Source organism: Rhagoletis zephyria, unplaced genomic scaffold (assembly GCF_001687245.7).
Source record: "Rhagoletis zephyria isolate East Lansing unplaced genomic scaffold, Rhagoletis_zephyria_1.1 Rzeph_scaffold_02963, whole genome shotgun sequence".
Classification (NCBI taxonomy): domain Eukaryota; kingdom Metazoa; phylum Arthropoda; class Insecta; order Diptera; family Tephritidae; genus Rhagoletis; species Rhagoletis zephyria.
This window is the reverse complement of record NW_016160047.1, coordinates 41,032-56,698: the sequence shown is the minus strand read 5'-3', so window position 1 is coordinate 56,698 and position 15,667 is coordinate 41,032. Positions and strand designations below refer to the sequence as shown.

General features: G+C 35.7%; 3 protein-coding genes across 8 annotated transcripts in view; 1 reads left to right on the top strand and 2 right to left on the bottom strand.

The window, feature by feature from the left end:
- Positions 1 to 6,554: 6,554 nt before the first annotated feature.
- Positions 6,555 to 9,083, top strand: LOC108368125 (uncharacterized). 2 transcript variants are annotated; one of them, XM_017622902.1, is made up of 3 exons: positions 6,555 to 7,130; positions 7,197 to 7,724; positions 7,803 to 9,083. In XM_017622902.1, the coding sequence occupies exons 2-3, from the start codon at positions 7,417 to 7,419 to the stop codon at positions 8,704 to 8,706; spliced, it is 1,212 nt and encodes a 403-aa protein (XP_017478391.1). In that variant the 5' UTR covers positions 6,555 to 7,130; positions 7,197 to 7,416; the 3' UTR covers positions 8,707 to 9,083. The 2 variants fall into 2 exon arrangements, with proteins under 2 accessions (XP_017478391.1, XP_017478392.1); XM_017622903.1 differs by lacking the exon at positions 6,555 to 7,130 and having other exon boundaries at positions 7,137 to 7,290; positions 7,347 to 7,724.
- On the bottom strand, positions 7,789 to 10,965 carry LOC108368127 (uncharacterized). Of its 5 annotated transcripts, none has more exons than XR_001848329.1 (6): positions 10,878 to 10,965; positions 10,589 to 10,803; positions 10,324 to 10,480; positions 10,054 to 10,252; positions 7,999 to 8,685; positions 7,789 to 7,920 (listed from the first exon to the last, which is right to left on the bottom strand). XR_001848329.1 is itself a non-coding variant. In XM_017622907.1 (5 exons), exons 2-5 carry the CDS (start codon positions 10,719 to 10,721, stop codon positions 8,662 to 8,664), a joined length of 513 nt encoding a protein of 170 aa, XP_017478396.1. In that variant the 5' UTR covers positions 10,722 to 10,803; positions 10,878 to 10,965; the 3' UTR covers positions 7,789 to 8,661. The 5 variants fall into 5 exon arrangements, 2 of the variants coding, with proteins under 2 accessions (XP_017478396.1, XP_017478395.1); XR_001848330.1 differs by having other exon boundaries at positions 7,789 to 8,063; positions 8,124 to 8,685; XR_001848331.1 differs by having other exon boundaries at positions 7,789 to 8,063; positions 8,130 to 8,685.
- Positions 10,966 to 11,442: 477 nt separating this feature from the next.
- LOC108368126 (Na(+)/H(+) exchange regulatory cofactor NHE-RF1) overlaps positions 11,443 to 15,667 on the bottom strand; it is a 31,307-nt gene continuing 27,082 nt past the window's right edge. The window contains exon 2 of the mRNA XM_017622904.1: positions 11,443 to 12,463. Coding sequence (XP_017478393.1) covers positions 11,628 to 12,398 — 771 coding nt within the window. The 5' untranslated portion in view covers positions 12,399 to 12,463 and the 3' untranslated portion in view covers positions 11,443 to 11,627. The remainder of the gene's footprint in view (positions 12,464 to 15,667) is intronic.

Here is a 15,667-nt window from a genome sequence, read left to right as displayed (position 1 = left end):
TATTTTTTGAACGTCTGGCAACACGCACTTCAGACATCAGCTGATATGGTTATGGCGGAAAACCAAAATTCAATTGGTCTCTATGGCTATGGTTATGGCTATGGCGGTATGGTGTGGCACCACTAATCGAATACAGTGTTGGCTATAAGGTTGGTTGGAACAGCTGTTTTATATGGTTATGGTTATGTCACCAATAATTTAAGCTATGCTAAGTGCAGTGAAAAAGTAGGGATGGAAAGGAAGAGAGGAAATACAATGTCGAAAGGCCAGTCCTGTCAGGTGGAGTCGTCCCTCCCCTTCTTCGTGAGTCCTACACGAAGCCATGGGTGTGGCTGCGACTCCCACCGTTTTGCAACACCCCCTTATCCTGACATAAGTCCGTCTGTTTATCGGTCCATTTGTCCACCACCGGTCCGGTCAAGAGTCTACAACCACATGTCCGCCCTCCAGCCCAAGTGTACCACCCACACCAAAAAAAGGACGGTTCTACCACTCCATCTTTTGATTCCCTAACCTCTCAACGAAAGAAATATGTATTGTTCATTTCTAATCTATGCTTTATTTCACCACCGTGGACCTATACTTAATACAATAGTAAGATGCAAGTTAATTTACGCTAAGGGAAATGTACCTAGTAAAAAGAAATCTAAGCCCTATAGAATACGTTGAATTCACTAAATCTTCATTCGAGCTTAACATCACCCAAAAAAAAAAAAAATATATATATATATATAATGAAACTTAAGCCGCAAAAACAAAATTCAAATAAAATTCAAACACAACCAAAAAAAAAATTAAAGAATTCGTTCTAAACTTATAAATAGAAACAAACAAATGGGCATATGCAGTATAAGTAGGTTTTATGATCCACCGTGCCAATAGTATCTTTTACTCTTCTTAGTTGCGCACGGATTGAACTAAGTCCGCGTAAATCCAAATGTACATATATACATATGTATTTACGTTGATTGTACGACCGAAAACCAACAAAAGGAAGTGCTCAGTAGAAAAACTTATTAGATATTGTGCAAAAACATAAACTTAATGAACGTATAATATTAATAATAATATGAACAAAAATTATTGTGGAACATTTAAAGATACCCGAGCGCGTTCGGAACAACAAAAAAATAAAAAATTTAAAGGGCGAAAAACCCCAGTAAAGGTAATTTAACTTCTCCTAATGACAATATTAGCAAAAAAAATTAACGCAATTTTTCCATGCAAAATAATTCAAAGTAAGTATTACTAACAAACCTACGCAATTATGTATACAGGGTGTCCCAGAAGTAACCTGCCAAACTTAAGGAGAAGGTAGGTGGGGGGATGAGCTCCCTGATAAACAAAAATTTTTCCGGTAAGAGNATTTAAAAAAAATCGTGCCTTTTCATGTGTTTTCTTTAACTGCAACTACAAACCGGGCAATACTTAGTAAATTTTTTATGTAAAATACTTCCAGATAGTTGCTTCTCCATATTCGAATGCAATGTAGTAAAAATATATTATTGAACCATTATAAAATGAGGATTATTTTGGGATTTTTAACTTTTTGATATTTTTTCCCCAACTTTGACTATCTCTTGTGAAAAAAAAAATGTACTGAGCTATAACTTTACATTACATAAAAAAATTTCTCATTTAATAAATATTTCAGAAATGTGCCACTCTTACTAATTCGAATAGAAAAAAAGTTATAGCCGCTTTTGTGGTTGAAGGACTGAGACACGCTAGAATGTATTTAATAGATTTAAATTTAAGTTGGTCTTGTTACCGACCAATGACATGCTAAATAGTACAAAGGTACATTATTACTTGCTCCTGACATTATTTTGTGTTACTTACCGGGATTTGGACTAGAGTCAATAACAAGGGCTATATCTATCAATATTTTTTGTAAAGGATAGGTTCACGTGAAATAGAATATACATGAGTTGTTTGAAGAAAATTTTATTCATTTATTGATAAAATATGCTCAAATTGGCGACCTTCTACTCTAATACAAGCTCGGCACCTTTTAAGAAAATACACTTTTAGAGATCGTAAACTCAATTGGGTTATCTCAGCAGCAGCTCCATTTATTTGTTCTCGAAAATGCTCTTCGTTTTGAATTATTTTTGAATAAAGTTTGTCCTTAAGACTGCCCCAGTAGAAAAAATCGAATGGATTCAGGTCTGGCGATCGAGCGGTGATTGGCCACGTGATTGGCCCGTATCGTCCAATCCATCGGCGAGGATAAGTTTCGTCCAAATGAGCTCTTACTTCACGCCCGTAGTGAGCAGGGCATCCGTCATTTTGCTGCCATAGTCTTCGCCGCAGGTTTAAGGGTACATCTTCTAAAAGAGTTGGAAGCCGTTCCTGAAGGAACTTTAAATAACTGTGGGAGTTGAGCGTTGGCTGCAGTTCCACAGGTCCCAATATCTGACAATTAAAAATACCGCACCATAAATTTATTTTGTGCTGGTACTGCGAACGATCTTCTCTCATTTCGTGAGGATTGTCTATCTGCCAACTGTGAAGGTTATGTAAATTAAAATAACCATCACGTTTGCATGATGATTCATCGCTCCAAATTATTTTATTAAAAAATTTGGGGTCTGATTCATGCATTCGCAACATTTCACGGCAAAATCTAACCCTCGACAGGTAATCTCTTTCTTGTAGAGCCTGAACACGTTGAATGTGGTATGGATGAAATCGATGGTCTTGTAAAGCTTTGTGAACTGTAGTTTTTGGTATTCCCGTCCGTCTTTCCATCATTCTCACTGAAGTCGATGGACCTAGTTCCACTTCCTCTAACACAACTTTAACATCTACCGTTGCAGGACGTCCTGTCTCGCCGCCACGCCTTCCAGGTATGCGACCTTAAAAAAGTTAAAAAATGATAGTTAAAAGAAGAATGGCTTCAAACAAGAAAGGTGTAAAAATTACTTACCTTCAGAAATTTCTCTATGGGTGCGGGGGAATACTTCACGATCCGGATGCCGACGATTTGGGTATCGCTCTGCATAGAGTCTTTGAGCAGCTCTGGCATTACAGCAAGCTTCACCGTAAATTAGGTGAATATCCGCATATTCAGGCGACGTATACTGCGTGTTCTCTGTCATAGTATTAATAACACAATGTTCGAAGGGTCCAATTTCACAAAATCCACTTTTATTATTTTCGGTAAGTAACACAAAATAATGTCAGGAGCAAGTAATAGTGTACCTATGTACTATTTAGCATGTCATTGGTCGGTAACAAGACCAACTTAAATTTAAATCTATTTAATACATTCTAGCGTGTCTCAGTCCTATACCCACAAAAGCGGCTATATTTTTTTGTTTCCTATTCGAAATAGTAGGAGTGGCACCTTCCTGAAATCTTTATTAAATGAGCAATTTTTTTATGCAATGTAAAGTTATAGCTCAGTACATCTTTTTTCACCAGAGATAGTCAAAGCTGGGGAAGAAAATATCAAAAAGTTAAAAATCGCAATATGGTCCTTATTTTATAATGGTTCCTTAATGTATTTTAACTACATTGTATTTCAGTATGGAGAAGCAACTATCTGGAAGTATTTTACATAAAAAATTTACAAAGTATAGGCTTGTTTGTAGATGCAGTTAAAGAAAATACACAAAAATGCACGATTTTTCTTTAATTCAAAAAAATTTAAATATTTCAAAAACGGTGACACTTTTACCTGAAAAATGTTTGCTTATCAGAGAGCTCACCACCCCACCTGCCTTCTCCTCAAGTTTGGCAGGTTACTTCTGGGACACCCTGTATATACAACTATACTAAGGAAATCACAATACATCAAAAGAAGCACGTGGGTACAACCTCCCCGCTGCATGTATGTGCTGACGGCACTGGCTTTAGGCGGCGGCGTCTAGCCGTTGACGTCGAGTCTCGCTCGCTGCTCTAGTCGTCGCTTCTTTTTACTGCCCTTTTCCGGTGTTCTCCCTCGTTAATGACAGCGCTTTCCACTCAGTTGTCTTCTTTGCTTCCAACGCTGAAATCCCTCTCACTGGAGTATTCCTCAGTTCGTTTATGTACCTATGTACACATGTATGAGCAACTACTGTACTTGTCCAGCTTGTGTATACCGAACGTTGATCTACTTCTGGCTCACTTTCATACATATGTACTGGCGACAGCTGATCCTGTGGATGTTGCTGAGCTACTGATGTTTCTGGTGTTAGTGATATTCGTGGTGTTGCTGATTTTCCTGATGTTGATGATATTCCTCGCAGGCGTTTAATGTAAACGCTGGTTCAAGGTGTGGCACCTTGTGTGAAGTGCTCAATCGCGTGTACTTATAGATACGCCTTTGCCCCAAACCCGGGGGCGACCCTTTGTATAATTTTTACTGGCGACCTGTAATGAAAATAACCTTTTAGTCACTTTTGCCACTTAGGCGCTAGCGCTCATTCGTGTACATGCATACACACATATGAACAAACATATATACATGTACACATGGGCATAAGCACATAAGCGCTCATGCTTGAGTGTTTGCGGATTTACATTGCCAGCATACTTGTGTGGATTCCACATTTCATGGGTACCAGGGCCGATAATTGGTAGATGGATGCTGCTCATCTTCTTTACCCCTTATTACTGCAACTCCGTAACTGTGCCGTTGCGTTTCATCGGGGTCTTATATAGCGGACGGACAGGCACAAAACGCAATTTCTGCATAACCGAAAGGTCTTCTTCGAAAGTATCTCACACTCACACACTCATTCTCACAACTGCCTTATCGAGCGGCAGGCTTAGCAAAGTTACGCACCTTCGCCTGTCTGATAGGTTTAAAAAGTGTGGCCACTTTCACTACTTTCACACTCATGCGTTAACACACAGATGCACAGACACACATCTAGACTTTACTAGAAATGCTCCTTTCCACACATGCTGCGCAACATGTTGAGACACAGGCTTGTGGTACCAACATATGTATATTTGTGGCGCGATAATGGTTGACAATGACTATCGACCCAATAGGCTTGCGTAACAATTCGTACACTCAAAGCCCTCTACCAATGGGGTGATGTATGTTTCCAATGGGATGCCTTTAAAAAATAACTATAATTTTATTTTTTTTTAACTATAATTTTATTACTCATTAGGTTTGTTCTTAGGAAAGGTGAGTATTTCCTTTTTCTTGTTTTAATAAAAGGACTAACTTTCCTCTTTTCTCGAAAAAAGCACCAAATTTTTATTGGAGTATTTATTGAACTTTGTATGATAAAACATTTTATTGTAGATATGCCGATTCAAATTAATAAAAATAAATGTTTCTTGCTCAACGGTCGAATTTATTCTGTTTTCTATAAATTAAATTTGTTTCGTCCAAGAAAAGAGAAAAAAGCTACCGATTGGCACATACCCTAATTTTCTAATTTACAGCTATGTCCAACGTTGCCGTTTAACTTAGATTTATGAAAAATTTATACATTTTTTCCTGACAGCTTAAATGTTATATTTTTTCGTTTTGCTTAATTTTTTCTACAATTCCTATCTAACGAAAGGAAAAATATAAAAAATATAGGCTGCGTTTCTTTATACATTCCGGATAATCCCATTTCACAGCCGGAGTAAACAGAATACGTTTGAAATATACGTTAACATATCATCAGGAACGTTCTAAAGAATAAGTAAACAAAAAAGTTTATTCCAAACGTTCAGAATGAATAAAGAAATTCAGCCATAGTTTCATGAACTATGTGGTAGTTTAAATATACTGCAGTCTTTTATAATCTCGTGAAATAAAGTACCGCTTGACACCGGAAGCATAACGAACTTTTATTTCACTAATATTTTTGTGCCAAAAAAGCTGCCTAGGTACTCTTCAAATCTCACCCGATTTCGATTATTCTTTTGGTAAAAGGAATTTTTTTATTAGGAATGCTGCTGTTTTTTGGAATAGTAGTAGAAAATTTAACAAATTCAGCCGAAACAAAAGGTCTTCACGTCGATATCTGGTCCCAGCAGGCAAAGTACCGAATGTAATTCTGGCATGATTGAAAGTTCTGCCACATATTTTGAGGGCAAACATATCGTCGGTGATACTGCAAAACGTTCTATGTCTGTTAGTACCCTTGACGCTTAGATGGTTTCATAGATGGTTCATAGATGAATTCGCCGCATTGTTCTCTACTGCTAATGAGTAGTAGAGAATGACGTATATTCTTTACCGGTAGAGAAATTATCGGAAGAGAAGAGTTACAAAAACGAGCTACAGATCAACTAAGCACCAGAGGTAATAAGTGACATAGAACGTTTTGCAGTATCACCGACCATATGCTCTCTCGTTTATGATTGCCATTATGCCATGATTTTGTTTCCATTTTGTAAAGTTGCTTACAAAACTTACGATTGCTATGCATTTTGCTCCCATTGTTTAAGACTTACAAATTTGGTGTCGTTAGACTAAAAAAAAAGCACCAAAAACGCACGCAGTTCCTAACCCTCTCTTCATCGATTTGACAGCATCCACCCATTCGCTGACGTCACACAATACTTTAGTTTACATTCACTGTTGCCAATTTGGTGCTCTGACCACTTTACTAAAATATAAAAAATCACGGCACAGTGACAATCATAAGCGACAACAAAATATGTGTCAGCACTTTCAATGATGCCCGAAGAAATCGACCGTCGTGCAAGAAACATCTTTTTGACTTCCAGACCACTGTCCTGTGAAACATCTATGATCAACCTGGCCTTCCTATAACGGGAAGAGTACATACTTGATCTTAGGTTTAAGCAAAAGTTATGTCCTTCTTATAAGGACTCTTACAGACCACTGCCTAATTGGCTTATAAACTAACCCCCACAGACACCTCGAACCATTGCAAGAAGAAAATATACAACATCTCTTTTGGTATGGCCCGGCTTTAAGTAAAAGATGAATATAAGAGCGTTAACAAAGTTCATAGCATCAATAAAGCGGTTTGTACCAGAGTGAAGGTATTGGCCCAATGCACGCTTGCTTTGCTTGCTTTGCTTACTTTAGTTTGCTTTGCTTTACTTTGAAGGCTTTTATGGCCTAATGGTAGCTTTGAACGCTGTCATAGTAGTCAGCTGATTTTCAATGCGCGCAAATATACCCGCCATTCTTTGTTGTGCCAGCAAGTATAATTGTGAATTTTAGTTAAAATATATGTTATTAAACAATTATTTGTTACTAAGAACATTATTTTTTACAGATACCTTGCTTTTTTATCGTTCCGGTTTTGGTGAAGCTGCATTTGGCTGCGCCACTCACCACCCGTGTTTATAAGACGTAATATTCAATTGGAGGTAAAAGAGTTTATATTAAACAATTATTTGTTGCTAACAACATTATTTTTTTTCAGATACCTTGCTTTTTATCGTTCCGGCCACCAGATTCGTTGGTTTTCATAAAGTTTCATTTGGCTGTACAAAATGTTGACTCGAAATGCTGAACAAGTTTTGAGAATTTTCCTAATTTTAGCGAAAATGCGTAAATTAAAACTGCGATTAAAACAGAAGCGCCGATTTTGGGTTCGGAAATTGTACTTAGAGCGACACAAATATGGATTGTTTGAAAGTTCATTAAGAAACTTGGCTGCAGATGAGGAGCAGTTTAACAAGACATTAAGAATGCCCTTTTCGTTATTTAATGTGCTGCACGAATTTCTGGAGGCTTCGCTGACCAAATATTCAATCAGAACACCAATATCGAGTCGCTGCAGACTATTTATAACCCTGATGTAAGAGAAAATCGGTTTTACTTAATAGTATACGTATAATTTTCCATATATGTATCTGGTTTTATTTTTTTGTTGCAGATATTTGGCTCACGGTGGCACTCGGCAATTCCACACAATAGTTCACAGGATCGGCCTGACGACTTTCAGGAAGATTACGTTGGAGACATGTATGACCATATGGGATCTGTTAGCTGACCTGTATGTGGCGACCCCGTCAGAAACGGAATGGGGACGTATTTCCAATGAGTTCAAGTCGCTGTGGAATATGCCCAACTGCGTTGGTTCCATCGACGGAAAGCACATTAATATTACCTGTCCAGCGAATTCAGGGTCGATGTACTATAATTACAAAGGCAATTATAGTATCGTGCTTTTGGCCGTATGTGATGCCAATTATACCTTTACCTGCGTTGACATCGGAGCATATGGAAGTCAAAGCGATGGCGGTGTCTACCACTTTTCAAAACTGGCAGATGCTATTGAAAATGATAGGCTCGGCCTTCCACATGATCAGCCTCTGCCAGGAGAAACCGAGCCATTTCCACATTATTTAGTAGGAGATGCTGCTTTTCCCTTACGGCGTTATTTAATGCGACCATATCCGGGTAGAGGTATTCCAGAAGAGCAAGAGTATTTCAATAAAAGACTCTCTCGTGCAAGAAGAGTTATAGAAAACGCATTTGGAATACTCACTGCCAAATGGAGAATATTGAGAACGACGCTATGCATGGCCCCGAAAAATGCAGAACAAATAGTGAAAGCTTGTATTGTCTTGCATAATTTTATTAAGCTTTCGTGTGCAAACTATGTAGCAAGCGATTTTGTTGATCGCTACGAAGAGGATGCCACCATCGCTGGCTCATGGCGAAACGAAGTAGTTCCATTGCCCTCAATAAGTAGGGTGTCATCGAACCGAGGCAGTTCAAATAATTATGATTTAAGGGATGCTCTGAAGACACATCTTTTTAACAATAAAATTTAAATAATTACTACTCACTGAATATGCTTTGTTTTTATTATTTAAGATAGAAAACAAAAATTTGAACTCACAGTATGAGGGCACTTATTGGTAATGTTTTAAATGTCGTCACATCTTTCAGGTTTTTAAATTAATTTTTGTTCAAGGTAAGTATGGCGTTAACATAACATATATTTCATTCAGTCTTTTAAGTTAAAACCGTTTTACACAGTATAGTGGTTACAAACAATATACCTTTCAGTCTTTTAATTGTTTTGTTTCTTTTTAAGGTACATACAGTGGGCAAACAAATTATAGCCCCACTATATTTGACAAGTTTTAACATATTATTTTTTAATTTTGACTTTTTTATAAAACGGAATTTTTTACACGGGCTTTGTTAAAGAATTAACTATATTTTTATGAAAAATTTACTAAAATTTAAAAAAAAATGTTAAAACTTGTCAAATATGGTGCGACTATAATTTTTTCGACCACTGTAAATATGGCGTATTTATAAAACAAAAGTGAATTACAAACAATATACTTCTTAGTCTTTTAAGTAATATGTTTCTTTTTAAGGTACTTAAGTATTGCCTATTTATAAAACAAAAGTTGTTACAAACAGTCTACTTTTTAGTATTTTAAATAATAGGGCTGTTCAGGATCTTGTCCATAGGATCTTGCATTTACATATTTCAGTGCATTTTCACAACGAAACATGCTCAATGTAAAAATTATAAAAATTGAATTTAGGAAATTTAAAAATTTAAATGACATCCAGTTTGATTTCAATTTTGCGAACTTAATATGTAATCTAATTTAATATGTAATCGAATTTAATATGCAATCTCACCGAAAATGCTTGCTACAATTTCATTGTTTCTAATCAAACACAATTGTACAATTTTTTATAAAAAAAATATCCAGGTTATTTATTTAAATGTCTCGTAACCGCGTAAGCCTCGTAAACTTGCATCGAAAACCACGCGTTTGGAATAATATCCTGAATATTTTCTTAAAAAAATGTACAATTGTGTTTGATTAGAAACAATGAAATTATAGCAAGCATTTTCTGTGAGATTGCATATTAAATTCGATTACATATTTAATTCGCAAAATCAAAATCAGATTTCATACTAAATTAGATTACATATAAAGTTCGCAAAATTGAATTCAAACTGGATGTCATTTAAATTTTTAAATTTCGTAAATTCAATTTTTATAATTTTTATATTGAGCATAGACGTATTGAAGTACGTCCATTTGAAAATCTAGGCGGCTCTCTTCTGGGACCTTCTCAAACACTTCGCCAATCGCACCCAAGAAATTGTTGTGTGTTTTTTTTTTACTATCCACAAACTGACTTACTTCGTTGACTAGATCGTTAAAGGCGGCGTTCTCATCGTTTTTTTTCTTTTGTCTCTTAGCCGGCGTTGGGGCAGTGGTTTCTTGCTCTTCTATTATAATGTTCCCACTCTCGCCTATTTGGAATCCAAAGGAAGTATCCAGTATATCTGGTTCTTGTCCGAGAACTTCTGGCGTTTGGGAGACGATGTTTGTTGTTGTCCTTAAAATATGTACATATAAATTACAATTTAAAATATAAATACTTGTTGTACAAATGTAAAGTACACTTACTGTCTGGGCGTGACCGTGTCTTTCAAAAACAACATAGCTTCGTAATATGGCCAAGCTCGTCTAAACGACGCAGCACTTCCGCTAGGTTGTTGATCAACCTTCAATTCTATTCCATATCGGTCTCTTAACGATTTCCATCGCTTTCGGCAGTTTTCCTCTGTAAAGTAAAAATATAGTATTCGTCACAATTATTCGTCACAAATTTGTTATAATTTGGTTCGTCCTATTACAAAACTGCTATATGTTTGAAAAACTCTATACTAACCAGGATGTCCCACAGCAGCAGCTACATTTCGCCAAGCCAAATCTTTCTTCACCCGATCGCGGTAACTAAGCTGTCGTTTGTCCCACAAGCAGTTGTGTTTTTCAATCTCTGCTATAAGTTTTTCTTCGAACATCTTGCACTAAAGCTTCCGATATACCAACCAACACACAAGAATCGGATAATACAGCAGCCGGAACGATAAAAAAGTAAGGTATCTGTAAAAAATATTGTTGTTAGCAACAAATAATATTATTAATAACAAATAATTGTTTAATATAAACTCTTTTACCTCCAGTTGAATATTACGCCTTATAAACACGGGTGGAAGTGGCACAGGCAAATGAAACTTTATGAAAACCAACGAATCTGGTGGCCGGAACGATAAAAAGCAAGGTATCTGAAAAAATAATGTTGTTAGCAACAAATAATTGTTTAATATAAATTATTTTACCTAAAATTGATGAAGAACGCGATAAAAACTGCACACAAGCAAAATCGACGCGAAAAATTGAAATGTCAAGAGTTGTCAAAAGCCTACAGCGCGCTGTCAAATAGAGATTTCGGCTAATCGATACTTTAAAGCGCTTCAAGCATGTGAAGTAAAGCTGCCACTAGGCCAACTTTCATACATTTTAGTAGATTCTAAAAATTGTTTGACAGTTCTCAAAGCCAAGCAAGCAAAGCAAGCGTGCATTGGGCCAATACCTTGAGCGTTTTGAATACCGAAACGAATGGGTTGCTCCAACCATTTCAATCAAAATTTACCTACCTGAGCGGAACTAATAACGCATGAAGACGACTTTTCCGTGACTTATAACTTACACACAGCCAAACAATTCAAAAACGCTGGTTTGCAGATAACCACATGTGCTAAGAAAACCTTTATTTCAAGATCACAGACAAACACTTCAATATTTATAGATGCACAATTATATACGTACGCCTCAGTGTGTTATAATATACATAATCGTTTAAACATTCTTTTCTTTCCTTAAAAAAGCAAATTATTATGTATATTTTGTGTTTGCTCGTGTATATTTCACAGTTTCTGAATTATTTCAAACTTTTTCTTTAGGTCCACAACTTCATTTTTTGGATTGTATTTTTTTCTGGATAAAAGTTTTGCCCGCATCTCAGCTGCTGTCATAGGTAGTTCTAATCCATAGCTGGAAGGTTTCACAGCTCCGTTTTGGCCTCTTTCCGCTCCCATAGCATCCGCTGGCATAGTCGCATTCGTAGTAATTACATGGCAGGAGCTTGAAGTAGAATTGCAAACGTCTGGTTTTCTTGGTAACATTTCCGTGGCATTATTTGTAATTGCACCATTTGTATTTACATTAGCATTGACTGAATTTTTGCCACCATTGGATGAGCGCTTTGTACTTATGCTGATACTGCTAATGTTGTTGCTGCTTCCAGGTATTTCTTGAAATATGCCCTCGAATTCTCTATTTACGTTGTTGTTCTTTTTGCTCTCTGATGATGCAACACTGGCAGGGTATTCACTCGCGCTTGTCTCACTTTTACTTGCATTTGCTTCGACTATTAACAACCGGACTTCATTTGACAGCGCTTTAATCCGCTGCACCACTTGTTTATGCGATTCCCCGCTAATGTTAACGCCATTTACTTCAATAATGCGATCTCCCTCTTTTAATCCCGAAGCCTCCGCTGGAGAATTCACATCTACTTTTCCTATAAACTGCCCAGGCTTAACTTTTTCTGAATGCAAATTAAATCCGTACCCTTCGAAATCTGGACGTTTTACTATATGACAGAGTTTTGTAGGTAGTTGCGTTGTTGAAGTCATCGTCTTTGTTTGGTTACTTCGCTTCAAGATATTTTATTTATTATTTTGTTGCGCAGCACGTTGTTCTGCAAGAGAAAAAAATATATTTATAAATAGTACTTCGAGTTTTTTTTTTAATTAAGCTAGTTAAGCGATAGATAAAACGGATAAAATCCTATGAGATTTTTTTTTCATTTTTGTTTCATTGTAATTAATATATACTGACATAAAAAATAATACTAACAAGCAATTTGACTAGAGTAAATTAAGAGATAAATAAAAAGAGAAGTGGTGTATCTTAAAGCATAGACAGACGGCAACGTTGATCCGGATTAACGGCGCAGTTGATCTGATGAAAATTGTGCCTTTGCGTCTGCCATGTAACGAGTCGCGAGGTCGTAGGTTCGAGTCGCACGGCCAGTAGAATATTCATTTATTTTTTTTTTTCATTCAATTATAACTTCTATATTTTTTTAATGTTGTTTTGAGTTATTTATTATTGAGGTTTTTAATTAAATAAAACTCTGAAAATTTTGATTAATTAAAAATAAAATTAATAACTGGAATTAAATAAAACAAAAGAAAGTAAAATAAAATAAAGCAAAATAAAAGTTATAAATCAAATAAAATAATAAAAACAAAAATTTTTTAACAATCGTTCAAAGCGAATCTGGGTTCTACGGAATTGTAGAACGCAGGTCACACCACTCGGATACCGCGGATGAAGAAATTGGTTGCTTTATTTTCTCAGGGGGCGTAGAATACAAAGAATATGCAGAACTAGCATCGACATCCCCCTTGTCGTCGGTAATGCAGTCACCATCAATGGCAACCGATTTATTTTTCAGACCAAATGGTAAAAAATTTACCAATTTTTATTACATCGGGAAATTGAGTGGAGTTTGTTCCTCTTTATCAAGAAAATATGCCAATTCAGTTTTCATAACGATACTTTTTGAAGTGAAACTTCTTTAGCGGCGGTTGGTTGGTTGGGAGTAAATTGGCAAATTCTACGGAAATTGCACACGGAAATGGTGCAACGGAAATGGTGCAACGGAAATGGTGCAACAGAAATTATTGGGGCTGAAACAAGTGCTTCTTGAGTGTATGGTATTAATTTAACAAAAAAGTGCTAATAAAATGGTGCAACGGAAATGATGCAACGGAAATTATTGGGGCTGAAACAAGTGCTTCTTGAGTGTATGGTATTAATTTGACAAAAAATTGCTAATAAAGGTTAAAGAGTACAACTTAGAAAAATAACAATACATGAAAGTAAAAGTGATTACGTACATAGATAAAGAAAAGGATAAAGGCAAAGGTAAAAATAAAAACGAAACCAAAGATGCGTAAAGATAAAGGCAAAAATGAAGACCAAGGTAAACTTAAACACTTTACTTATATATAAGGGCAAAGGTGAATGGGAATATGTAGATGAAGAAAATGATAAACATAAAAGTAAAAACAAAGATGAGGATGAGGATACCGATAAAAATAAAGACGAAGATAGGGGAAGAAAGATTTAAATAAAGGTAATTGAAGAGGAAACGATATACAGAGAGACACGGAGACTCAATCTGGGAACTATTTCGGGATTTTAGAAATTTTCGGGATTCTCGAGACTTATCGATAAAATAATCCATGTTTTTATCGGGTTTCTTATCAATATTTTTATCGATTTTGATATCAATTTTGTAATCGATATTTTTAACTATTTTGTAAGCGATATTTTTTATCGATTTTGTTATCGATTTAGTTATCGATACTTGGCGATTTTGTTGTCGATATTTATCGATAACGTTATCGAAATTTATCGACTGTGTTATCGATTTGGTTATCAACATTTATTGATTTTGTTATCGATATTTATCGATTTTTTATTGATATTTATAGATTTTGTTATCGATATTTATCGATTTGGTTATGGATACTTATCGATTTTGTTGTCGAATTTATCGATTTTGTTATCGATATTTATCGATTTTTTATCGACATTTATTGATTTTGCTATCGATATTTATCAATTTTTATCGATATTTATCGGTTTTATTATCGATATTTATCGATTTTGTTATCGATATTTATCGATTTTGCTATCGATATTTATCGATTTTGTTATCGATTTTCTAATCGATTTTGCTACGAATGGTATTATCGATGTTGCCGTTGAAATTGTTATCGAATTTGTCATCGATTTTGTTATCGATTTTTTTATCTATCTCTCGGTTTTGTTACCGATATTTTGTTGGGCGTTGTTATCGATAAACATATAAATAACATATAAAACGAACAGGGGTAGAGGTAGGGATCTAGATAGAAAAAAGAGAAAAAATATGACCTTAAGCAAAAGCAGATATGTGTATGTATACATTGGTTATGAGACAAAATAGATAAGTAACGTAAGTTTCACTTCTCTAGTGTGGCCCACGCGCACTTACTTTTTTTTTTATATTGCATTGGATGCAAATTGCATTACAATTGTACATTATTAACATTATATTATTTAAAGTTTTAAATTATAATTTGTTTCTTAATTTCGTTTTTATTAATGCAAAATCAAAAAATTTGCGCTCAGCTGCTGCGGAACTGTGAGGCAGACTAAAAATGTTATGAACTAAATCACACAATTCTCTTAAAGCCGCTTCACCCAATCCATTTTTAATCAAACTTACTTGATCCCAAAAACGTAATCAAGCGCATCAGTAACATGGCTGACGATGGCCGTATCGTCACTTTTACTAACGATGACGATATTCAACATAGGGCGGAATGTTCATCCATTAAGTAAATAGAAAAAATTGACGCGACACTATTGCATGAAGTGAAAGGGTGATAATAACCTAACCAAAGGCTTGTGAAATGGACCATTTTAAAAAGAATTGGACCAATGGACCAAACGAAAAGAAATGGACCAAATTTGGACCATTTGGAACAAAACGGCAACCGTGGTCACCATACTAGGTAATTCAAATAAGTTATCATTTAATTCAAATTGGATTCCTAGTATGGTTACTTCAATTCCGATGACAAGGTAGATGTCCATGCTAGTTTACATACGCTCTCCGAGTTTTGGTCAGTGTTGTCATCGAAAATTCCCTTGATCCGAATTAATTTTGTAAATGTAAATCTAGGACTTAATCCGGATCAACTGCAGTAAATTATCAAGACAGTTGCAAATTAAAAGCTTGATCCGGATCAACGCTGCCGTCTGTCTACTCGCATTCGCTAAGGTCTGATAGGGCGCTGTTACGCAGACGATCATATGATCCCTGGTCACGGCACTTTTCCTC